We start from the raw sequence: 27,596 nt of genomic DNA, 5'->3' as shown, positions 1-27,596 counted from the left end.
AACTCTATTTTGAATTTTTGATTCAAGCTCTCTCACTCAATCGATCGGTTAACTTGTTTTAGAGAAATGGTTTCATAGAAAGACATAGATCTCCAAATGAGATCAGCATATTAATTTTCGCTTTGCATTTGCTTGTTTTTGAGCCTTGATATTTAATCACTCTGGAATTTTTCAACCTTCGAACTTTTGTCACATCCATTGTAGACGATTTTAACACCATGATGACTAATTTTGGCATCACTGCAGCACGTTTTCTAGCACTGAAATGCCTTAGGAGAATGAGATGATACCGAACAAGCAGAGAGCAGTGAGCTCAAATTTTTATCGGTATTAACATTGTTTTGATTCGTATATAAAACTGTTGCTAAGGGTGAAACAGTGTTAGACCATGTCATCAAGAACAATAAATCAAACTGGTATCAAACGCTAATAAAATGTACGTTGATAAGTACATTTCACTTTTCGGTTTCATTTTTCCCTGCAGGACAGAAGAAGAGCCACGTGACATCATCAGTTTGTCTGTAACGTTATGCACTTATCAATGAACGAGTACGTTCGTTCACGTTTCGTCTCTCGTGCACCGTTCACGTAGGTTCCATATGGACTTACCCATACCGGTTCTCTTCTCGCTGAATCTCGACACGCTATAAATATATGGCATCGTGAGAAGCGCCGTCTCGTCGATGTGTGTCGTATGGTTGGACATACTGTTTCTGTGTGTGTGGTGTTATTTTAACAATGACACTCGCGGGAACCAATTTCTCTCGGTCAGTCAGTTGGAGCTAATCAAACGTTGCAGACTTGCTACTTGTTTCTGTAATAGTGTCCGTCATTTTGATAATCGATTCGGTGTCGTCAATTGCGAATCAGTGATTACGTTTTGATCCAGAAAAAGATTGTTGAATACTGTTCGTGAAAAAGTTAAATTGTGACCTCGTCGCAACCGGAAAATTTCGGGGAAAATAGTGTAGTTTGAGAAATTCAGCAAGTGGCTGAAACTAGTGATTCTTCTGTATAGTGAGCACAAGTGCACACTGTCCTGAAAGGAAATCGATACGGCATTCATACAGCCAAGGTTTGGTCAGCGCTGTGGAAAGCCGGCTAGAAGTTAAAAAGTGTTCGCTTCACGTGTGACAGGCGCGCAGTTTGATTCCTAGTGAACGGTGCAAGTTCTTCGCTTGTAAAACGTGATTCTGCCTCACGGCATACTTCCCATATGTATAAATTCTTTGTAAATTCAAGCGTGACATATATAATAAAATAATACTGTTGAGTGCAGATCAAGTTCGGCAAATAGTGTACTGTCATTGGAGCTTGACAAAGCGAAAATAAGCGAGCTTGGATACACATTTCACATAAACATACTCAGATCGGTATTTTTTGTTTTGGTTGCCTTTTCACAAATAGTTAATTTCATGTGTAAATTAACAAGCAAGAAGAACTCGATACTTCTCGACAACAAGAAACGTGTTAGACTTTTTTTCCGGAAACCACGCTACACACATTACTGCTCAGTTTGGTATATTATAGAATCGGCAGCAGCGGCGGCGAAGAAAAAAAAGGCCAACGGCGCTGATCGACGGGCACGGATAAACTGAACTTCCATCGCCATAAGCGAGATATTTGAATCATAATTGCTGCTAACATAATTAAACTGAGCGTGACCGGAACCTCACTGAATTTAATCAATTCCTTTCCAAGGCCTTGTCGAAGTGAGCGATTATCCCGACACTTAGAAAGGCTCCTGCAGTGTGGTGTCGTATCTAGGAGTTCCTCGACTTCATCGCAGGTAGCAGCATCGAAAGCTGTAAACTGGCAGGCCAACCGGTTCTCTATCATAGCGTTCCAGTCCGCTCTGTAGAAAAGTTTTATATAACCCGTAATCGGACAACAACTCATTCCTGTTCGTTTGGGTATCGTTTGGCAGTACCGCGAGAGTAACTTCAGCATAACGTACGGTTCAACGGAAGTGTGCGAGTTTTTCTACCAGCCGTAAGCTAAATCACGTGTCCGGTAATATATCTGTGTTGTTTTAAGAAGAAGTAGAAAAAATCGACACTGTGGAAGATTGACGTAGTAACAAACCACAATCCGTTGGAGGGCGAGCTCGAGATACCGGGCTTGAACTGTATCAAGTAAATATCGGTTTACGTTCTGGATCTACGTAGAAGCTTGATCTCGTAGATACAGAATCCGAAAGAAATCGCAGTAGAGCCAATTTCTCACGGAGCGTCTCAGTCAGCGGTATAGGTTTGAACTTACACCAGAAAGCAGCAACGGATTGGATCGGTAGAGTTCCGCGAACCGCACACGATATGGAAGGCTATTGGGAAGCCCCTAGTGGTCACGCGCCTCATCCTGTCAAATATGAAAGGTTAGTCATTGTTATGTCTGGATTTTCCAGCTAGGGCCCTAAGGTAATCATTTCTTCATTAATCCCATCATTTCAAATAATAATTCTACCTATACTGCAAATTTCTGAATATTTCTGAATTTTACGGAACTGAAACTCTGAAAGAGTAAAATAACAAATTACTCTGTAATTACGAAACCGAAAGTCTTAATAAAATTCGTTATTAAATCCTTTCACTCAAATTTAATGGCGTTCTGACCCAAACTGTTGACAAATGTATAGATTTGGCAGCAGTTGGGTGGGAACTGGGTTACTTTGGCTTCAAGCGAAAAGGGCGTAATGTTGTGTAAATTACAAGACTATTAATTAATTATTTAATTAAAATGCCATATACACACACTGACATTTTGCAATCTCCACGAACAGATTCGAATAGAATGTGACACAATTGACTCAAAAATCGGGTTTCCAGTGATTGCATAGCTTTTCTATATGAGAAAGACAAGAAAAACGAAATCAAATATATTGATATAGATAACAGTAGAATCTATCATGTGCCAAAAGATCAATAAAATAGTCGGATGATTCAACAAATGCAATTAATAGAGGCACATTTGTCATATATTTGTCAAATAGATGGGAAATAGAAATCAATTCAACATCTCGAAAATCATAATATAGATGTTCTAAAATCATGTTTCGTATACCAACTATAATGTTGCTGCCAAATCCACAATCCAAACAGACGCAAAAAACATTCTTCACAATCTCGACCTCTAGCAAGGTTGAGTCAACATTTGCCCGACATGCTTTATTTCAACTTGAGGCGTTGTTTTCGTTCGGTGAGTGTTACCGCGAGAGAATTTTTAATTAGATTTTGAACAAATTTTAGAGTTGCCGTTCTATTTTGCCTGATTGCTCACGTCTTCGTTGAACTGCTTTTTTTTATGAAATAAGGAATGCCTTCATTCATGACAAACGATGCACAATCGTGATTCAATGCAATTTCTACAATTTTCATGAATTATTCAGTATTGCATAGTTTGTTTCGATTTACTCATTTCTAAATAAAGTTGGGTGTTCTTTGATCCCTTATACTAAGCACCACGTGTGTCCGTTAATGGCAACCTGCAAAATGACATAATTTGTGAAATTAGAATAATGATCTTAAATTGCATGACTTAGGTAAGCGACTGGAAAAAGTAATATAGATTTCGTATGTCGCTAAAATTCGGATTTATAATTGCTGGAAAATCGATCACAGGCCCCTAGTATTATATGCATTTGGCTCAACTCGACTAGATCGCATAATGTCTGTATGTCTGTCCTTTTGAACACTTTTCCTATCTACTCAATCTTCTTCGAGATGGTTAACCCGAAGTCAACAATCTCGTTTGATAACTGAATTGATTAGGTTCGAAAATCAATTGGCTGACACTTCTGGTTTCGGACATATAATGGTATAAACAACCAACAGTACTTTTTCTCGGAGATGAGACTCAACCGACTTCAAAATCCTAAGCTTGTTTGACAGTTACTTTTATGTCAATAATCAAGTTCGAAGATCTAATGTTTGCACTTCCTTTTTCGGAGATATAATGGTATCCGCTCCACTCCAATTTTACTATTAGGCTCGTTTAAATGCTATTGTTTAGTAATTCATCAAGGTAGAAGATCAAGTAACTGACTCTTCCGGTTCCGTCGATATAATGGTATAACTGACAAACCGCACTTTCTTTTATTAGATTTGAACAAACTTGAAAAGGCTATGATAAGGCTGAAGACCGCGTTTAAATGGTTCATGGCAGTCATTTCCTGTTTCAAAGAAAAATAGCATAAGCGACGTAATCGACAAAATTTACTTCAAATTTTTCATAGGGATTTTTTATAGGTGCTAAATCATTTGAACACTACCTTAGGAAGTTTGAGATAAGCCCAATTTTTGGCACCCTAATGCTTGCAGTAATAGTAATACAGGGTGATTCGTTTGAATGATTGAAGGTGTCAATAACTTAACTATGTCATGTATACCTATAATATACCTTATGATCAAAAAAGAACCGGAATTTTCATTTTAAAATTCCCGCGCTTGTCCAATCGGTGAACTTATATTCTCTCAACGTTGGCAACACTTTTATACACATTCTTTCAAATTTTGACGCATATCGTACGATTAGTTTTTATTTGGCGTCTATACAAAGAAGTTGAAAAATTTTCGTGTGGCGATTTTTATAATGGATGAAAATTTAGAACAACGTGCGTGCATCAAATTTTGTGTTGCAAATGGATTTAAGTCTTCCAAAACGTTGAAAATGTTAGAAAAGGCCTTTGGTGAATCGTGTCTAGGAAAAACACAGGCATACGAGTGGTATAAACGCTTCAAAGGTGGTCGTACAAGCTTGAATCATGATGAGATCCCTGGCCCAACAACATCTGTTACTGAAGAAAACATTGAATCGGCGAAGCAAATCGTCTTGCAAAATCGTTCTGTACCGATAAGAGAGATTGCTGTGTTGTTGGGCATCTCTTATGGATCAGCCGAACACATTTTAACTGATGTTTTGGGCTTGAAACGCGTCGCTTCTCGGCTGGTGCCAAAAAAGCTTACATTACGATAATGCGCCGGCTCACACAGCGTTGGTTGTGTCGCAGTTTTTGGCCAAAAACTCAACCAATATCATCAACCAAGCACCGTACTCTCCAGATATGGCCCCGTGTGACTTTTTCCTCTTCTCCAGACTCAAATTGCCATTGCGGGGAACGCGTTTTGAGGCCGTAGAAACCATAAAAGAGAATTCGCTGCGTGAACTAAAGGCCATACCTCCGGCGGCCTATAAAACTTGTATTGAAAATTGGATCAAGCGTTGGCATGCATGTATTGCCGCAGGAGGAGAGTACTTTGTTTATTTTGTTTATTTGTTTATTTTGGGGAGCAGGGAAAAGCCCGATGGAGATGAAATATAGCAATTTCTCTCTCCAGCAGGCATAAAACCTCCTCATCTTTTGTATCAACAGATTACAATGATCCAACAGATACATTTGCGTTTAAAACTAACAATTAAAACTAACAGTTAAAGCTAAACCACTAACTATATAACTAGTTGATGACACAATATTACAGCATTACAGAGCAGCTTCCTTGAAAGGCGGGATAGAAGAGAAAAGTGGATATAAAGATGGAAGAAGAAGGTTAGTTGAGGGAGCAATGAGTGAGCGTGGACGAACGACGGGGTTAGAACCGGCATGTAGATCTAATTAGTGAACAAAAAGATGGTGGAAGACGGAGAAAATGAGAGGGAGGACGAACAGGTTAGTTTCGGCGAATCTGATTAGTTTCCAATGAAGATGGTGAACAATTATTTACTGGATAGTTAAGGAATCGTTGAATAAGCGTTTCATCGCATTACGCGAGAGATGAAAATCAAAGACCTGCGAGCAACTGTTAAATAAACGACACATACTGAGAAACGGTTCATTATAACCGTAGTTAGTTCTAGCACGAGGGATTCGTAAAAATGGATGTGAACGAAGATTGCGACGATGGATGTCAAAGTTGACCAATCGTAGGAGATCAGGGCAATCAATATGTGATTGTATTAAATCAGCGATGAAAACAGCCTTGTAGACGTTTCTACGATTACACAGCGGATCCAGTTCGATCAGTCGGCAACGATCATTATAACTTGGGAGGTTTAATGGGTCTCTCCATGGTAGATTTCGGAGAGCAAACCTAATGAATTTGCGTTGAACAGCTTCAATACGATCGACATCAGTTTGATAATGAGGTGACCAAACGACAGCCGCATATTCAAGCGATGATCGAACTAGTGCACAATAAAGAGTTTTCAAGCAGTGTATGTTAGTGAAATTTTTGGTAATTCGAAATATGAAGCCTAAGAGTTTCGATGCCTTCGAAATCACGTAGTCAATGTGATTCTTAAAATTAAGTTTATCATCAAGAATGACTCCTAAATCTTTCACGAACGATTCACGCTTAAGAACATTTTGCGAAAGATTGTAATCATATCTTAATACTGAGTGCTTGCGGGAAAAAGATATGACGGAGCATTTAGAGGCGTTTAATACCATCTTGTTGGAGTGACACCATTCAACGAATGTATTCAATTGAGCTTGCAGAAAGTGTGCATCTTCTTGTTCTTTGATCAGATGGTAGAGTTTGAAGTCATCCGCAAATGATAGTTTAAAACATTTCAGTAAGAAATGCAGATCATTAAGGTAGAGTAGAAATATATACGGTCCTAAGTGACTTCCTTGAGGTACTCCAGAACTCACAGCGAACGGTGATGTTGTACAGTTTCCTATTTTTACCGACATCTCACGACCAGTAAGATATGAGTGCATCCAATTCAGTAAAGAACCACCAAAGCCAAGTCTGTCAAGTTTAGCAATTGTTATTTGATGGTTAATTTTATCAAATGCCGCTGAAAAATCAGTGTAGATAGCGTCTACCTGAAGACGAGATTGCATGGACTGCATGATAAAAGATGTGTAAGTTACTAGGTTAGTAGATGTTGACCGTTTAGGCATAAATCCGTGTTGATTTTCAGATATATAGTCATTGAACTTATGAGTTATGAAGTCGAGAACAATGATTTCAAATAACTTGGAAACAGCACATAGGGAGGCTATTCCACGGTAATTTGTAATATCTGATTTGTTGCCTTTCTTAAAAACCGGGAAAATGTAAGATTTTTTCCAGAGGTCAGGAAATGTTCCCAACTGAAGTGACATGTTGAACAGCATTGTCAGTGGTAAGACGAGGCTATCCAAGCACTTGTTTAGTACTATTGAAGGAATACCATCAGGTCCTGCATTTGTAGAGCTTTTTAATTTAAAGCATGCTTTACTTATCATAGTCGGTGTAATAGTAGGGTGTGGTCCAACAGGGGAACGAAGAGGAACGTTGTTTATAGCTTTAGATACTTCGGAGCTGCTGAGGATTTCACAGGAGAAAACGCTACTGAAGTGCCTTTGAAATAGATTGCAGGTATCAGGCAAGGTAGATGATTTAAACTCTCCGAGCGACATATGAGTAGGCAGTCCTGTTTCTTTACGTTGTTCATTAACATGACACCAAAAGCTCTTTGGGTTTTTCTTTAAATTACTTTGAACTCGAAGAAGGTGGGTGTTGTACAATGATCTATTCAGACGTTTATATCGATTATTAAGAGACACATAATGAGACCTCAGATATAGAGTTGGCCGCTTCGTGAGTTTTTTCAAGACAGATCTCTTAGCTCTCTTTAATTGCTTAAGGGTTGGATTAGACCAAGGAGGGTAAACTGGTTTATGGCATTTTCTCTTAGGTACGAACTGATCAATAGAATATGAAATTATATTTGTCAATGATGCAGCCGCATAGTTTACTTCATTTGATAAAATAGTCTCCCAGTTTAATGAAAATAGGAATTGATTCATTGCGTTGAAGTTAGCTTTCTTGTAATCGTAATAAGTCGTCTCTGTTAGATTTTCGAAAGAAACAGGTTTATATACCGCTAGAGTAATTTGGAGCGGAGGATGATGTCGGCATGATTTGACAAGAACTGAAGGAGCAACGATAACGGCACAGTCGTTAATGAGGTCTTGACTGACAAAACAAAGATCAAGCATACGATTATTGCTGTTGTAATTTCCGTTTAGTTGAACTAAGCCAGCGGTACTATAACCATCTAAGAGAAGCAAAGTTGTATATGTTTTAGAAGAGCACGTAGGATCAGGATATAAATATCTGGATGAGCTGCGAGTCCATTTAATACCGGGAATATTGAAATCACCTAATATAACGATTTTATCATTCAGGTTCATTTGATTAACAATCATCGAAAGCGAGACCAGGTGCTGTTCGATCATTATCGTATCATTCACGCGATCGGGCGGGAAGTATAGAACACACATATAAAGCGTAAATCGTGCGAAAGAGATAGCTATCCAAACTTGCTCTACACTGGATACGTTTGAAAGGGATACTAAGCGAGATTTAAATGATGATCTACATGCAATGAGAACGCCACCACCGACCTTTTTGCTACTATTTTGCTCATTTCGATCTTGCCTAAACACTGTATAACTGCTGTCGAAAATTTGCTGAGATAGAGTGTTCTCGTTTAACCAAGTTTCAGTCAAAATATATATATCATATATAGCATCTGAGCAAGCGAGATGATAATCGACGAGAGAGCTATTCATTCCTCCAACGTTTTGATAATCATTCAGTAATAGCCGTTCAACCGAGAAGGTTGTGTATAGAAGCGTACAGTTTAACAACGCTGGTTAGTTTACACGCGTTAAATACGACAACGGTTGAACTACAGGTAGAGACCTGTTGGCAGCAGCCGTTAAAGCGTAAAATCGTGCTGCATAAGAGAGCCCTAGTGCTGGGCCAAGCTGGTGAAGGAAACAACAAAGGGCGTTTCCCAAGCTCTACCCAGGCCACAATACACAGCCACAAGTGCTGAGCAAGAGAGTGCAAAGGCACATCGAAGAAGGAGAGTGCAAAGGCACATAGAAGCAGGAGAGTGCAAAGGCACACCGGTGCGAAGGCACTTCGGTGCAGAAGCATATCGGTGCGGAGCACAAGGAAGAAGGAGACAAGACAACTCGGTCTTTCCACTGCCATACAACACGCAGGTATACACTGGTGACCTGCGCTGGTTACAGCTGGCGAAGACAAAAGTAAATCGGAAATCGAGTGGTGCTTGATGTCAGGTAGCAGTAGCATCACATCCAACAATCAGCATCCAACAAGAACATCTAGAGCAACGAGAATCTACACGGCAGTGCAACGGAGATAGACAACAATTTCAAGGTAGAAGTTTTTTCTTTTCCTTTTGATTGAGTACTGTGTAGTGTTGGTTTCATTTTTTATTTAAAGTTTGATTAAAAATTTTAATGTGATGGATGAATCCATGGACGTAAATCCTAGCATGAATCCTATACCCCCACGAACGAAAAAATATCAGGAGAGCTCTTCTGGGCCTTGGATAGTCTTTTTTAGACGTATATCAAAGCCATTAAACATTTTACAAATTTCTAAAGGTTTGACATCACGATACTCTTCAATCAAAGAGATCATAAAAGTAAATAACGATAAAATTCGTGTTGTGGTAAATAGTTTGAAACACGCGAATGATATTGTCTCTTCGGAACATTTCATTAAAGAGTATAAAGTTTACATACCCTCCAAAGATGTCGAAATTGACGGTGTTGTTACCGAAGCGAGTCTTTCGGTAGATGATTTACTCAAGCATGGTGTTGGTCGTTTCAAGAACTCTATGCTTGAGGGTGTGAAAATACTGGAGTGCAAACAACTGTACTCAGTAGTTCATGAAGAGGGAAAGAAAGTTTATCGCCCATCAGACTCGTTTCGAGTGACATTTGCCGGGTCTGCGTTGCCGTCCCATGTCTATGTCGATAAAATTCGCCTCCCTGTTCGGCTTTTTGTTCCAAATGTAATGAATTGTACGAACTGCAAAAAATTCGGCCACACAGCTACTTACTGTAGTAATAAACCAAAATGTATTAAGTGTGAAGGGCCTCATAAAGATAATGATTGCAACAAGGAAATTGAAAAATGTATTTATTGTGGAGAAAGTCCTCATGAGGATATTTCAGTATGCACTGCATTTAAAGTACACAAAGACAAAATTAAGCTTTCTTTAAAAGCACGGTCTAAGCGCACATATGCAGAAATGCTTAAAACGGTCATTGATGTCCCCCCTTTGGAAACCGAAAACGGGTTTTCAAATCTAGAGGAACCAGAGGACTCTGACTCTGACGAAAATAGTGAAGGTAATTCGTTTATCACTACCCAAGGGTCAGTTAAGAGAAAGAAGTCTTCTTCCAAATTACCAAAAAAGACACCTAAAATTTCATCTTCAAAAAAAGATCCCCGTGTTAAACAAAAAAAGTCAAAACCAAAGACTGTGCCTCCTGGTTTGTCAAATTCACAAACCAATCCAGGATCTAGCACAGAAAAAGGTAATAATCCTGTGGGCTCTATTTCACAGCCACCAACAGGATTACTGAAGTTTTCGGAAATTGTTGAATGGATTTTCTCAGCATTCAATATATCTGAACCCTTAAAGACCCTCATAATGGCATTCCTTCCAATAGCTAGAAATTTTTTGAAGCAGTTATCAGCTCAATGGCCAATTGTCTCAGGTTTTGTATCTTTTGATGGATAATTTATCACCCGCCGCAAATGATACAATCACTGTCCTGCAGTGGAATTGTCGAAGTATCATGCCAAAACTTGATTCATTTTAAATTTTATTGCATAGCCAAAAATGTGATGTATTTGCTTTATGCGAAACATGGCTTACTTCAAACATAGCTTTAAATTTTAATGATTTTAACATTATACGTCTCGATAGAGACTCTCCGTATGGTGGAGTGCTTTTGGGAATTAAGAAATGCTATTCCTTTTATAGATTAAACATCCCTTCAACTTCTAGTATAGAAGTTGTTGCTTGCCAAATAAACATTAAAGGCAAAGATATTTGCATAGCTTCGGTTTATATTCCTCCAAAAGCACAAGTTGGACAGCGACAGCTTAATGAAATGGTTGAAGCCCTTCCTGCTCCACGATTGATTCTGGGGGATTTAAATTCGCACGGAATGATGTGGGGTTCCGTTTACAATGATAGCAGATCATCTTTAATACAAAACATTTGTGACAATTTTAGCATGACGGTATTAAATATGGGTAGCATGACACGGATCCCAAGACCTCCTGCACGCCCAAGTGCATTAGATCTATCTCTTTGCTCAACATCAATTCGACTAGATTGCACCTGGAAAATATTGCCTGATTTACACGGTAGCGATCATTTACCAATCATCATCTCAATTAGCAATAGCAATTGCATTGCTACTTCAGCTAGTATTCCATATGATTTGACAAAAAATATCGACTGGATTAAATACCAAAGTAGTATCTCTAGTATTTTGAATTCAATGGAAGAGCTCCCTCCACTTGAAGAATATGACTTCCTCATTTGTTCGATTCTGGAGGCAGCAGAACAATCCCAAACTAAACGCTTTCCTGGGCCAACGACTAACAGAAGGCCTCCCAACCCCTGGTGGGACAAAGAGTGCTCAGAGGCTAAACTCGCAAAACAAAATGCTTGCAAGACGTTTCTAAAACGGGGAGGAGGAACTCCTCAGAATTTTGAAAAACTTATGGCTTTAGAAACCAAGTACAAGAGCATACTTCGAGCCAAAAAATGTAGCTATTGGAGACATTTTGTCGAAGGTTTGTCAAAGGAAACCTCAATGAGCACTCTTTGGAACACGGCCAGACGAATGAGGAATCGTAACGTGGGCAATGAGAGTGATGAATACTCGAACCGATGGATATTTGACTTTGCTAGGAAAGTTTGCCCAGATTCTGTTCCTACGCAGAGCATTATAAGAGAATCTCCTCCAAATAATGGTTTTATTAATAACCCATTTTCAATGATGGAATTTTCTATAGCACTCTTGTCTTGTAACAATAACGCTCCTGGGTTGGACAGAATTAAATTCAACTTGGTGAAGAATCTGCCCGACCTCGCAAAAAGACGTTTGTTGGAATTGTTCAACAAGTTTCTTGAGCAAAATATTGTTCCACCTGACTGGAGACAAGTGAAAGTTATTGCCATTCAAAAGCCGGGGAAACCAGCTTCCAATCACAACTCATATAGACCCATTGCGATGTTGTCCTGCATCAGAAAATTGTTCGAAAAAATTATTCTACGACGTCTCGACACTTGGGTCGAGACGAACGGTTTGTTGTCAGATACTCAGTTTGGCTTCCGTAGAAATAAAGGGACGAATGATTGCCTTGCATTACTTTCGTCTGACATCCAAATTGCCTTCGCTCAAAAGCAACAAATGGCATCTGTATTTTTAGACATTAAAGGAGCATTTGATTCAGTTTCCATTGATGTTCTTTCAGACAAGCTCCACCAACATGGACTCCCAGCGGTTATAAATAATTATTTGCACAACCTTTTGTCAGAGAAACGCATGCATTTTTCATATGGCGATTTGACAACATTCAGAATTAGCTACATGGGTCTACCGCAAGGCTCATGCCTCAGTCCGCTCCTTTATAATTTTTACGTGAATGACATTGACAGCTGTCTTGTAACCCCATGTACACTAAGACAATTGGCAGATGATGGCGTGGTTTCAGTTACTGGACCCAAAGCTATTGATCTGCATAAACCATTGCAAGATACCTTAGATAACTTGTCCGTTTGGGCTGTTCATCTTGGTATCGAATTCTCTGCGGAGAAAACAGAGTTAGTCGTCTTTTCAAGAAAGCATGATCCCGCGCAGCTTCAGCTCCATATGATGGGAAGAATGATCCAACAGGTTTTAACTTTTAAATACCTCGGGGTGTGGTTCGATTCCAAATGCAAGTGGGGAGGACACATTAGGTATCTGATAACGAAATGCCAACAAAGAGTAAATTTTCTTCGAACAATAACAGGATCTTGGTGGGGTGCTCATCCGCAAGATCTAATAAAATTGTATCAAACAACGATACTTTCAGTGATGGAATATGGATGCGTTTGTTTTCGTTCCGCTGCAAACTCTCATATTATCAAACTTGAGCGAATTCAGTACCGTTGTTTGCGAATTGCCTTAGGCTGCATGCATTCAACACATACAATGAGTCTTGAAGTTCTGGCGGGAGTTCTTCCATTAAAAGATCGATTTTGGGAGCTTTCATCACGCCTGCTAATAAGATGTGAGGTGCTGAATCCCATGGTAATTAATAATTTCGAACGACTAGTCGAGCTTCGATCTCAAACAAAATTCATGACAGTATATTTTAACCATATGTCACAGGAAATCAACCCTTCAAGATATATTCCTATCCATGTCAGCCTCCTAAATGTCCCTGACTCAACTTTATTTTTCGACACATCCATGCAGCGCGAAGTGCGTGGAATCCCGGATCACCTACGCTCGACGGAAATCCCTAAAATATTTTCAAGTAAGTTCAGGCATATTGACTCTGAGAAAATGTTTTACACGGACGGATCGCGAATTGAAGAAGCGACAGGGTTTGGTATGTTCAACAATAATGTTTCGGCCTCATTTAGGCTTCAAGAACCTGCATCTGTTTATATAGCAGAGCTAGCAGCAGTTCATTATAGTTTGAGTGTAATCGTCACATTATCTCCAAACCATTATTTCCTCTTCACAGATAGTCTGAGTGCAATTGAAGCCATTCGCTCTAACATGACTGGCAAGACTGAACCGTTTTTCCTGGGCAAAATAAAACAGTGCCTGAACGACATATTGAACAATAATTATCTAATCACTATAGTCTGGGTCCCGGCTCATTGCTCCATTCCTGGCAATGAAAGAGCCGATATTTTAGCCAAACGTGGTGCTATTGAGGGTGAAATTTATGAGCGACCGATTGCTTTCAACGAATTCTATAGCTCGTCTCGCCAAAGAACACTTGCCAGCTGGCAAGCTTCTTGGGATAGAGATGATCTGGGTCGGTGGATGCACTCAATTATTCCGAATATATCGACAAAGGCATGGTTCAGGGGACTGGATGTGAGTAGGGATTTCATTCGTGTGATGTCCAGACTCATGTCCAATCACTACACGTTAGATGCACATCTCCTTCGAATTGGGCTCTCCGAGACTAATCATTGTGCTTGCGGAGAAGGCTATCGGGATATTGATCATGTCGTTTGGACATGCGTGGAGTATCGTGATGTCAGATCTCAACTAATAAATTCTTTGCGTACCCAAGGTAAACTATCCAATATCCCAGTTCGAGACATTCTTGCTTGTCGTGACCTTTCATACATGAAACTTATTTATCATTTCATAAAGAAAATTGGAGTTTCAATTTAATAAAGGCCCCTTTTAAGACTTAGCTCTGATCCCAGCTGCGTCCATGAGTTCAACCAATAGCTAAATTAGAATAAAAATTATGTAATGATACAAACAAACTCGAAACAGTTTATGAAATTATCAACAAAATGTCAAAAAAAACAGCTTATTTTATAATTTATAGAAGGTAATCGTTTGGTTCAAATAATATTTCCGAGTAGATTTCATAATTAATGACGAGTTACCTAAGATGATATTTAAGCTATAAGAGAATATGTTTTAATAAATTCAAAACGTTGTGACTATGTTAGAATTAAATTAGGATAAGAATATTATGTAAAAGTGATGCTACGGCGAAGAAAAACTTATGTAAACTGCCTTAAGAAATAAACGTATTTATGAAAAAAAACGTTTTGATAATAGACGTTTAAACCAATGTCGTCTTTTCCAATCTCAGATATCTTACTGGCATTGATGGGTGTATTTGTGGAGCAAGGGGGGAGATTTGCCGTTGAAGCTGGGGAGCAGTCATGAATGAGTGAGGAGATTTCATTTGTGAGGTACTGATTTGCAATCGTTGGGAGAGGGCACGGGATGAGATCGTTCTGCGTTGTGGCAAAATCATTTGTGTCATCGGAGCTGTGTTGCGCTCTAAAAAAGGAGTGATAGTCACACCGTTGGGCCAGAAATTGGGGGACGAAATCTGTTGCTCAAATTCCGCCGGAACTTTTAACTTGAATGAGACAAAAGAAAGTGGTCGCTCTTGATACTGTCTAACTAGCTTAAGACATTGAATATATCGGCGATTGCAGTTTGTGTGTGATTCTACATAGCTTATTATGTTCTCCTCTGTTTCACTTGGTAAAAATCTAGTTAAATAATACCAATTGCCGTTGCTGGCACCTGTCTGTCCTATAGGATGTGCTACCATAAGGGTAGAGCATTGTTTGTTAGTATCAGTCGTGCAATTGCTTATAGCTAACGGAGACAAAATTTTATTGTTATTTGGGTGTGTACTGGTAGGAATAGAATTGAATAGGATGGGCCCTGAATAAGGGACGTTAGATAAAATTTCTACGTTAGCTTGCCTGGCGTTATTAGATGATATTTGCGGTGTAGGCGTGGGAGTGATGATATTCGTTTTGGGTTGCGATGAAATTATGAGCCGTTGAGCAGTTGGAGCGATGTATAGTGGTTCATTTGAACGAGTGATTGAGTAGGCTTGCGAATTAGCAGCGTCGGTAGTGATAGTTGATGGTGCAGGAAGGTTGCTGTCGGATATACTAGAAGGGTGGGGTGCCGCTGTTTGTACTGTGACAATTGGTGGTAAAGGTGGAGCGGTAGAATTGGTGCTGTTCAAGAATGTTGACGATGGTAAGTTGGTGAAAGTCGAACAGGTTACGAGCGGTGCTGTGGCAATTTGTGGTGGTGGAGCAGCGGTGGAAATGTCGCCAATATGGGTGGTACTTATTGATGATGGTGGTGGATGAGCAGTATCGACAGTTGAAGATGATGTTGTGATGGCTATTGGCACTGGTGTGGTACCAGTATCAGCGACGATGTTTATCGGATTAGTCGATTGATCGTTAAAATTCAGGTCTGAAACGAGTGGAGCAGAATGAATTGAAGAGGATAGATGTGGTATTGGAACATCAACTCTCCTAATTTTATCTGCTTGAGGCAAAGAAGGTCGGCCGGTACTGCTAGTGCGTGGACGTTTGTTATTGTCTTCGAGTATTGATTCGAAGAGGTTTGTTAGGTCGAGTTGAAGATCGTCAAGCCGTTCGAAGAAGCGAGTACCATCATTGACAGAGCGTTCAGAGTGATCCTGTAGCCTGGAGCGATGATTGCAGCTTGGTCTAGCGCAAGTATTAGAATACATTCGACAAAAAAATTGCATTGTATCCATTAAAGAGCCAACTAGCTTCAGCGTTGAGGTAGTACGCTGAAGAATTAGCTGCAGAGTTCCGTCAGCGGATTCATTCCGGTTTGGTAATTCACGACACTGGGAGCACAACCAATACATTCCTGGGCAATCACGAATAGACTTAGCTATCGAGGTGTTCAAATCTGCGCATTTAATGTGCAAACTTCTAGAGCAAAGCCGACAAGCTATTTTGTTGCTTCGTGAACCAGAACCAAAACAAACATCGGCATCACATTTGCTTCTTGTCATAGTGATGAGAGCGATCAAGTTGACAGAATCGTGAGAGATAGAGAGTGCCCGTGAGTGCCGCTGAATACAATGTTCTTAGCACTAATGGCGGTCTTTTTATTTCGCAAATATAAATTGTTCACTGATAAAGGCGCACTAAGTGAGTTGCCGGAACACTTGCCAAAAGTTCACGACGAGAGATACACGATTATTTAACAAGCGCGAAATGAAATTATGATGAAAGCGATAACTTTACACTATTTAATGATAATTTATTGCAGAGCGAAACTCAAGGACTTGTATTGACTCGATATACACTGAACCGAAAAAATACTTTGAAGGCGATAATAAAGAAATTTATTAAAAATTGAAATTTTGCGATTTTTAATAAAATTCCGGTTCTTTTTTGATCATAAGGTACCCCAAAGTTTCGCTCCCGTTTCCGGAAGTAAAGGAAATACTGGGCAAAAACTCTAATAAGAAACTCACCTCATTTTCTTAGAGAAAACCCAAACGATTCTCACTAACTTAGATTCAAATGAAAAGTCATACAGTCTTTTAGAATGCTATCTGACTTCCGGTTCCGGAAATAAAGGGTGAAATGTGATTAAAATTTGAAATGATCATTTAGAGCGGCGATGCAAAATAAAGAAAAATTATACTTATACTAGTTTACGCCCTAACAACATGCAATGAAATGTTTTTTTGAAAAATACCACAGTAATATTTATGAAAATAAGAGTAATATGAGAAAAGCATTGGGTGGATTGAAACAGATTTTCTCACATTTTTTAAGAGGATTTTATAAAAGTACGCAAAATGTTCAAAGAAAAAGTTCGAAATGAAAATTTGACTAAAATGTACCCTTTTAGAGATACAGAGGTTGGAAAATAAAATTTACTGAAAATTTAAATTTTTCGGTCGATTGTGGATATTTTTGAGCTCATTCAAGTAAAAAGCTTTTTCTTAAAAATTCTATAGATAGTATTGATACTATGTTGGAGTGTTGCATTTGGTAAAGATTTATTATTTTCATAATATCTGCATTTTGTACTATGATTACAGTTTGAAAATTGCCCCGAATAAATTAATGTTATTCTCGTGCTTTTGTCGCATAGTAAAAGAATATATTTATGGAAAAAAGAAAGAACTTTCCCAGTCTTTGTCAATATGAGTATAACTATGATATAGGTGTTTGATGACAATGGCCATGCGATGCCGCAGTTTAATTAGAAGTCAATTTCATATTTAAAATTGCGTTTCGTTTTTGTAACTAGTAAAGAATGTCAAGTACGTGAAAAGTATTGACAAGAGCGATAATGTTGCTTCTCTATTGTTTTATTATTTTAACATTACTATATTGTCGACATGTGAGAGTTGGCAAGATAAAATTCATGGCACTAGAGGAAACAATTAATTATCTCATCTGTTTGAACTTTCAATATTGTCATGGAGTCTGAGCATTCTTGACACCGTTTTACTTCCTGTATGCACTTGTTGATTCTGTGTATGGCAATTGCATTTATATTCTTTTCATTCCTTAAGAAAGCACACTTTTTCTGCTGATTGATTGGCCTACATTCAAGTACCAGTGTCAATGTTTTTACCTTATCATTTAATAGAAATATTACACTAAAATTAGTTTGAAAAAATGGAACACCTGAACTATAAGGAATGAAACTTTCTAATCAAATGTGTCAATTTTTTATCATACTCTCTGATCCAAAGTGATAGTAAATTTCACTTTAACTAGTGATCGTAGTAGATGAGATAAATGAACAATTATCCTACTTATTCCATACGTCAATCACGTGACAATTTTCTAGAACAAAAACAAAAAAGCACGATTGATTGCGAAAGAGTAAAGTCGCATTTTGCCCACGGTGGTACGATAGTAGTCAACAACCGCGCCAGAACTTATACACTTCCTTTCAGCTTGTCAGGCACAAGTAAACGTGAAACGTGGTGCAATGCTTGCGATACGAACCTATTATCTTGCTCTCAAGACATATACCGCTTAGCGGGGGTCTATACACGAAGCTAAATTCACGGGCCGTAGAGAAGCAAACAAAGATATCACGTTTCCAGGCGACAAACGCGTTCGTTTGATTTTGCTTCTTTCGCGGAATGTGACGATGTGTGTATTACAACAACCACGGCGGCAACACATGCACATAGCGTCAGTTTGTGAGAGTCAGAACCGGTAGCGACAAACTTATTCCGGCTTTAGGAGGTGGCGCCGAATAGCGATGGTTATCGTGCGACTAAGCCAGTCGCAGCAATCTTGAGCACACCTACAGAACTTGAATTTGTTCTCCTGCCTCTTGAAGCGTGTCAACTTTTTGCTAATTGTAATCCACATGTTCACAGTTCGTGCGTCAAGATTATACGAATTCATTGGCGCCATTATTATTTTGAGAAACTTTGGACTTTTACATCTATCATTCAAGGTTATAATTGAAAATACCATTTTTTAAAGACCAAATATTTTACTTATTCAATACTCAAAATCACTTCAGTGAATTTTTACTATTATTTGCATGTTTGCCTTTCTCACGAGGAGCACATTTTGTAAAGAGTACTGGTAAATTCATCTAGTTGGCATACCTTGTTAGTTGGTGGATATAAAAATCTACTTTGAGACTACTAGTGTCCAGTTTCAGCTTCCAAACGCACCGGTAATAGTGAAGAAAAGCTCCAAAACCGGAGCTCACTTCGATTTCTCAGCAACGGTTAAACCGATTTTCACAAGTCATGATTCAAAATAAAGCTCTAAGTGTCTTAAAAGACACTGTACAATATCATCCAGATTCGACTTCCGGTTTCGAAATTATAGGGTAATAAGTTTCTAAACTTTCAAACTGTCGTACAAAATTATGCAAAACTGGTACGCATCGGTACGTGCTGGTACGGAAGAAGAAGAAAATACACACAGTGTGCTTTGTTCAATTTTGTATAGCGTGCAGGGTTGCCACATTTAAATCTATATTAACTTAACATATCTTTTTAGAAATCGAAAAGGTGATGGTTGGTTTCACCAAAAAAAGATTTTGCTTTTATTCAAGTTTGAAAAAAAATCTTGTTAGATCATAAGTAATATGAGAAAGGCATCAGTACACCACTAGGTGTATTAAAAATGATTTTCAATAAAGCATCAGTCTTCTTAATATATCTGAATATGTTGCTTTTGAACAGGTAGAACAAAAAAGATTAAACAGGATTTTGATGGGGGTGGCATATTAATAGATAAATGTTTATATCTTTAGGTAATAACAACTGACTATTTATGCTCGATCTTGGGATAAGTTACAAAAAGGAAGGCTAAACAATCACCGTGAAAACCGACTTTTAAAATGAAAATAAAAAAATACAAAAATGTGCACTTGATTTTCTCGAAGACTAATTGATGCATTTCCACAAACTTAGATTCAAATGGTAGATCCTACCCTGCTATTGAATTTTATTTGGATCCAACTTCCGATGCCGGAGTAACTTGGTAAAATGTGCAAAAACAATAATAAAAAGAAGTGCACTCGATTAGTAACATACACACTGAATGTCAATGACGTAATAGTAAATAAATGCTATAGACGTGTAGGCATGGTTCCAGCCCAAACCGGGATAAAATGCCCGGGTTGGTGGTTCAATGCATAGGGCGCTGGTTTTACAAGCCAGTTGTCGTATGTCCGAGCCTCGACCTGGAAGGATTCTTAGTGTCAGTAGGATCCATAGTACTAGGCATGCATTGATTCTGTACACTAAGAATCGACTGCGAAGTCTGTTGAAACAGAAAGGCCAAATTCCACAAAAGGAATGTAATGCCAGGACTTTGCTTTAAAATAAAATAAACGATATCTAATCTAATCTAATATAGTGGCGTTTTATGAAATTAGTTTGCTTTCACAACAGTTCAGTTTAACATTTAGGGTTTTTTTGGGTTTGTACAGAAAAGCACATATTTTATTTCAGCTTTCTTCACGTTTCGCCTTCGGCTCATCAGTGCTTAAAGCAGTTCAAATTGAACTGCCATCTCCGCCTAACAGTTCAATTTGAACCGCTAAGCAGACGCAAAGTTTACACTATTTATGTAACGACTTTTTGGATATTGCATCTAGCCATCAGAAAGGATATAGCATCTCGGTGCAATATCCAAAAACTCGTTACATAAATAGTGTAAACTTTGCGTCTGCTTAGCGGTTCAAATTGAACTGTTAGGCGGAGATGGCAGCTCAATTTGAACTGATTTAAGCACTGCTGAGCCGAAGGTGAAACGTGAAGAAAGCTGAGTTCAGTTTAATCCCCTCAAACGCTCTATAAAAGATTTCTTTTTTTAAGCTGGTGTGTGCGAATTCTTCCAATGTTTATCTAGACTTGAAATTAATTCTACCCGAAATCTCTAAACCTCTGCCATTGAGTTTGTTGGTTTCATTCGTTTTATTTGAAATTGGCATAGGTTAATAGAAATCTAAAATACTCATTCAGTATAATTTCATCCATTTGAATTTTAATTAAATTTTATCTGTCATGAAGTATTTCGAAGTCATAATATGCTCGGATTTCTGATTGCTTTAGCACTACCCGAGCAGATGGTAATAACAGAATTATAACAACTGAAGTAATTTGTTTCAGGAATATTTTGTAACAATTTTTTAAATTTGTTAAAACAATAGTTGTAATAAATTTATAGATAGCAAATTTAACACAGAAAAACTATATCACAGCCAACTTTTAACATTGTTCCAATCCAAAATTGCTGAATGATTTCTTATAGTTCTTTGAAATTCTGATAATTATATTTCGATATGAAGCAACGGAAGAACTTATTTATTCAATTAGTGAACTTTATTATGAGTCTTGCAAATGAAAATAAAACATCATAACTGATTTTGTTATTATATTGTTATCATAAGTTTTAACTTTCAACTGTTTTCATTTGTTAAATATCTCAAAATAACACAAATTGTTATACATAACATATTTCGTTTTATTTTCCAGGTAACTTCAGCTTATATCGAAACAATGAATGTGAACGTTTCATGTAAATACACTTAAGGTAATTTTGTCAAATCCCATTAGTCGAGCAGTATATTGTTTTGAAGATTACTCAACACATAAACGACGCTTTGCGATGAGATTGGAGCTGAGACCATTACTTTGACTCTAAGAAACAATATCACAACAAGAAAGTTTATTAAAGTGTGCAATACTTCTGTTACAGTGACGTAAAAGTTCAATATGAATGTACCATTAGGCAACTTATTCTCAAAAAGCGCATAATCTCTGGCCTCGAGAGTAGAGGAACGTTCAAATGGTTTTTAGTTAAGATAAGTGTTGAAACTAAGATGAAATACCCTGCAAAATTTCTGGTTGCAACAGATTAAATAAAGCAAATCTACGCGAAAATACCAATACCAAAATGCTGCTTATTACCAAGCAAACGCGAATACGTGCTCGTATCAGTCTGGTTGTACTGATAACGGTAACGTTGCAGATAGAAAGTATTCTCTGTGCTGTGTCTGAGAGGTACTTTCGCATTAGACGAACCCGACATCACGACTACGAGTGGCTGTCTGTCTACGTGTAGAGTGCTAGTTCCCATCTTCGTAAACAAACATGCGCGTTCTGGTTCCAATCAACTCCAATGTCCACTATAGGCGTGTAAAAATAACGGTGACATCACTGAACAGAATGCACTGTCGAGTGGTTGTGGGGTTGCCGAGGTGTGGTATAACATGAGACATTCTGTACGCACCGTCTGATTCCGTTACGAGCAATGCATTCGGTCACCCCATGCCAATGCTCTGCGGAAGTTGTACATACATTGTTAATTCACTATAGCACTTTATTGATGCAAATAGCAATAAAAACAGTTAACTTTGCCGGGCCTGCTTCTAATGGATCATCACTTGTATACAGCGCGAGTTCAACGATACGCGAATCTGCTGCCCAGTTTTTGCCAGAGGGGATCGGTGAGAGGAAGCTGAACCTATCATCTCGTACCCGATGGTGTCTGTTTTGAGCTACGGTTTTGGCTCTCGATTGTTTTTGTATGCGAATAAGTTATGTGTTGGATCCGAACCCCAGTAATAGAAATGATACCAATGCAATCGAACGTTAATTCATTGAAACATACTGTCACTTGGGTCATCTAACACTACCCTCACTTGTCTTCTGCATAAAACTGCTTCAAAAATCATTTTGAATACATTTCAAAGAGTATTCCACCGAAATCAATGAACCGAAGAATAATTTTTTTTCTATAACTACATTTCTAAGATAGTGTAAAACAATGAGTCAATGTAAATCAAATATATTGACGTCAACGTCTCTTGAATTGACATATCAAACACCGAACAACTTGTTCGAATGATAATATTATCGTTAACTCTGCCGTAATGTTCTATTATTGGCAAGAGATAACTAACACTAGCGTTTCAATCACTTGTGATAACGGGTGCTCTGGTTATCATTCACGAAAACAGTTGTTTCGAGTTTTCCTGTCAAGTGTCACCCATGTGACGCTATGCATGGTTGTAGTTGTTAGTGATTATCAATTAGTATATTTATTTCCCTGTAACAACGGGACCCGCCAATATCCTCAAGTGCGAAGTATTTACGTAAACATTTTTTTGTAACCAATACCATCGGATTGACCATATTGTGCACTTTATATTTTCAAGCATACTTTCATCAAATCCTCGATTTCGTATGCAAGATGTTTTTTCTACACAGAACATGAGTGTAAAAACCATTACCATCCACATAGTAATGTAATGATTTCTTTCTTATTATCGGTAATATGATAAAGTGATGAAATTTTCACTTCAGAATTATAATAAGAATTAAAGAAAAATTTCTCGCACTTCCGGAACCTAAAACCAGAGCCGTCGAGAGAAAATCCGGGCCCGGAAGTGATTGCAAGTAATAGCCTATCCGCACTCGGCCGGTGAGGCCCGTAAGGCCTTTTTTCGGCTTTGACTGAGCGTGCTGTGTGTACATGTATTGGTATGACGAATCCTGCAATATTTGTAGATCGGTCGCAACGATACACAAACACAAACTGGATCATAAACTAACAAGTCCTATGCAATGGAACAGCTTCGAAAAGTTTTTACGTCCTTAGCATAGTATCTTCAAATGACGGTTTGAAATTTTTAACATTCATCAACATATAATACCGAACCTTGGTGATCAATTTCCACAGGTATGGAAATATGTGTATAATTATTTGAGAATGTTTGGTTATAAAGCAGTTTATAGAAAGTTATTTGTTTCATAATTGAAATACCTATTTAAAGTGAAGACTTTACCTGATACGGAATTGATAAGGAGTGTATCGAAAATAAGCTATCCACAAATTTTTCTTTCAAATTATGATAAAAAAACGATATTTAATTCAAACTAAAAATTGATCCTTTATTGTACGAGGTTAAACTTGAGCATAAAGAAAACCGGATGAAATTTAAGTTATTCCTTCACGAGTTTTCGAACATTTGATCGAACGCTCTTCATCAAGTTCCGGACAAGTGTTGCATCGCATTTTTTGGACGCTTGAGCCCAAATTTTTTTGAACTCCTGCATGTTTCCAGCTGCCTAACCAGTCTTCTTGAAGACCCTCTTCACGATTGCCCAGTAACGTTCGATGGGTCGAAGCTGAGGCCAATTTGGTGGATTGATATTTTTCTCAACGAAATGTATACCCTTTTCCGCAAGCCAATTGAGAGTGATTTTTGGCATAGTGAGCCGACGCCAAATCCGGCCAAAACAGTGAAGGTGTACTATGCTTCTTATATAAAGGCAGCAATCTCTTCTGGAAACACTCAGATCGATAGATTTCTGCATTTATAGTTCCGGTAGTGTAAAAAATGGTTGACTTCAAACCACAGGAACATATTGCTTTCCATACCTTTCGACCGAATTTCTCCACTTGAATCGACCTGTCCGCATCGCTCATATCCTCCCCAACGACGACAGTAAAGTATTGTGGACCTGGAAGGGTTTTTGAGTCCTCTGCCAACATAAGTCTCATCGTCCATCAAAACACATGCATCCGGACCCTGCAAAAGACGCGAATACAATTTCCGGGCCCTTGTTGCTGCTTGCTTCTTCTGTTTTACACTTTGTTCCGAGATTTTCTGCTTCTTGTAGGTCTTCAGGTGATTTCGCCGCTTTATACGCTAGACCATTCTGACACTGGTTCCTGCTGTTATGGCAAAATCACGTATTGATATTGATTTGTTCTTCATGATTAGAGATACAACTTTCTGGTCTAGTTTCGGGTAGGAAGAACCGGGTTTTCTGCCTCTTCCTGGTAGCTCATTCTAAGAATAATGTTCCCCAAACATATTAATTATGTTTTTTACACTGGCATGATGAATTCCAAACCGCTTCGCCAATTTTTGCATAGTAATACCCTTCTCACTTAGTCATGTGTCCAGAACTTTAATTTACACTTCCTTTTCAATACGCGACATTTTGAAAACGCAAAATTTCAACCGCACAAACAAGTAAAGAATCGAAAGCTGACAGCCAAACGCACAGCATGCTGCGATCTGAGCATAAAAAATCATCACAAATACATGCGTACAACACAAATGTATGTGGATAGCTTATTTTCGATACACTCCTTAAGAGATCATACTACTATATTAATTCGATTCGATTTTCCGAAAAAAAACATTCGATTAAACCCTACCGGGTTATTTAGGACCGGAATAGAGAAAGTAAGGCTGTCCTACGGTGTAGACAACACCATCTACATATAGCAATCTGATTGTCGTTGGTAACAAGTGATTTACTCGGAACTCTTGTGTCCTGACCGAAAGTCATACATGAAGGTATAGCCTTCTTACAGCGCATGCGTATCCAATCAAGATACCAGCTAAAAAATTCTTTCACACTTTCATTTCAATAGAGAGAGTCTCTATCTACTGGAACATAGTTTTTCGAGCAAATTGCTCGATATTGCATTAGAGAAGATCATGTATTATCCTCCATATAAAATAGTATGTTGTACTTACCGTTTTCATGTTCCACATAGTGCACGTTGTTATTATTATTAGCAAATTGAATTGCTTCCACCTCTTCATAGAACTAGATGTGAAATACATTATTTGTCTTGTTGCATTGAAGTAAATACTCTCGTTTAAAATCAAGATTTAAGATCTTTGCAATGAATGGGTCGAAAATTGGAAAATGTCGGCCATTTTGTTTTTTTACTTCATAGAAATTTTTCATTCTAGTTCCAACAATAGCTAATTCGGTTTCCAGGAAAAATGACGCCTACCAACAGATTGACCAAGTTTGAAATGAAATTTTATGAAGTTTGAATAAATTTTATGAAGTTAAATAGATGTACTTTTATCTATAAACTATTTTGAACTATTGTTTAAATAATAAGTGGAATTTAATTTATTGTTTAAACAATAAGTGGAATTCAACACGTTTTCTGGAGAAACCAAAGCTTCAATTGGGCTTAAAACTGTTTCAGTTTGTTGTCCATATTATATGATGGTTTATTGATCTGAATTTCATTATACCGGTATCCTGTTTTCGGTTCTGGAAACTCCGTAAATATAGTCAAAACATTTGAAATAGAGCTCACTTTTTTTTATTATTCAAATATGATTAAATCGATTTTCACTAGCTTGAATTCAAATGTAGTAGTATTATGCAAAAGAAGTCTTCAAAACTGGTTTCTAAACTTTTTTATTCGTAGTATTTTGATGAATCTTACTGTAAAATATAGGAGATAAAGAATAATAGGAGAAAGGCTTCATTATACCAATAGGTGGATTAAAACATGTTTTTTTCTGAAACAACATAATGAGTGTATCGAAAAGTAGTTAGCAACATTGATTATTGAATGAAAAAGCGAAAAAAAACATATTTTGACATCGATATATTGTAGAAAAATTACATTTTTATGCATTTCACTGATTATATTGAATAAAACCCTAGTTTCTGTGTTCCACGAATTGTACATTAGTTTTTTACAACCACTGTAGAACGGAGTTGGCGTAGTGGGCTGAAGCTAAATCCCCAGCCAGAAGAGAGGAGGAGCCTTATGCTTTCTGTACAGTGGCAGCATTCTCTTCTTCAAACATTCTTCCTCGTACACCTTGGCGTTAATTGTGCCCTTCGTGAAGAAAATCGACGACCGCAAACCACAGGTACAAATTGCTTGCCAGATCAACACCTTCTGCCCAAACTTTTCCATCGCCACCGTGGTGTCAGCATCGTCCAGGTTCTGGTACACCGATTTCGTATAATATTGTGGTCCGGGCAGCGCTCGAGAGTCTTATTTGGCGTCGTCGATCAAGATGCATCCGTCTTTATTCTGTAGAATCCGGTTATACAGTTTTCGCGCTCTTGTTTTGGCCTGAACTTGCTGTACCAGGGACTTTTTCGGCACCTTCTGTTTCTTGTACGTTTTCAGGGAGTTCGGAACTTTGATCCGTTGAATCATCCCGATGCTGGTGTTGAACTGCTTGGCCAAATCCCGTGTTGAAGCCGATGGGTTTTTCCTGATGTACTCAACCACTTTCAAGTCCCGGCCGGGCTGGCTGGGACCCGTTTTCCTACCGGATCGGGTCTTACCGAACTTCTCGATAATATTTTTGACACTGGTGTGGTGCACTTTCACCCGTTTTTCAATTTCGTTGTACGCGACACCACCTTCTGAGCACCAAGTGTGCAGAATTTTCTTTCGCGTTTCCGGATCAATTCGACTCATCATTGAAACGATAAATCGTACTGAAACCAATCGATTACGCAGCTGTTATTGACATGTAAACAAACATGTCACCACAAAACACACTGCAAAAAATTAAGCCATTTCAGAGTAATAACTGCTTAATGTTGCTAACTACTTATCGATACACTCCTTAGGTACTTGGCAATAACATGTCGTTCCACATTGTGCAAATTGCATTGATCGTATCCTCATATTTTTTTCAAGCAAGCTACTTATAAATCAATAAGAATTTATACTAATACCGTTTTCGTTTATTGATCAGAGCAGCCCGAGAGCTGACCCAGAGTCGCCAAAACAACTTTTGATGAGTTTGTTTTAGCAACCTGGGGTGGCATTATGTATCTCGATTCGACTGAAATTTTATCGAATCGACCACGTTTCATATTATGGTTCTCGATTCGAAGTCGATCATCGAGCTTCGTTCGACTTCACTCGAAGAAGTATTAGATTATCGAGAAGTTTTG

The 27,596-nt window shown here is 38.2% G+C and overlaps 1 protein-coding gene across 2 annotated transcripts in view; it reads left to right on the top strand.

The window, feature by feature from the left end:
- The first annotated feature begins 668 nt into the window (after window positions 1-668).
- Window positions 669-27,596, top strand: part of LOC131440415 (transcription factor cwo) — a 106,970-nt gene continuing 80,042 nt past the window's right edge. The window contains exon 1 of one of the 2 annotated variants that reach the window (XM_058611683.1): window positions 669-2,374. In XM_058611683.1, coding sequence (XP_058467666.1) covers window positions 2,316-2,374 — 59 coding nt within the window. In that variant the 5' untranslated portion in view covers window positions 669-2,315. Of the gene's footprint in view, window positions 2,418-27,596 lie in introns of both variants that reach the window. The other variant, XM_058611684.1, reaches the window with a different exon arrangement.

Source organism: Malaya genurostris, chromosome 1, assembly GCF_030247185.1.
Source record: "Malaya genurostris strain Urasoe2022 chromosome 1, Malgen_1.1, whole genome shotgun sequence".
NCBI lineage: Eukaryota > Metazoa > Arthropoda > Insecta > Diptera > Culicidae > Malaya > Malaya genurostris.
This window is presented reverse-complemented; position numbering and strand designations above follow the sequence as displayed.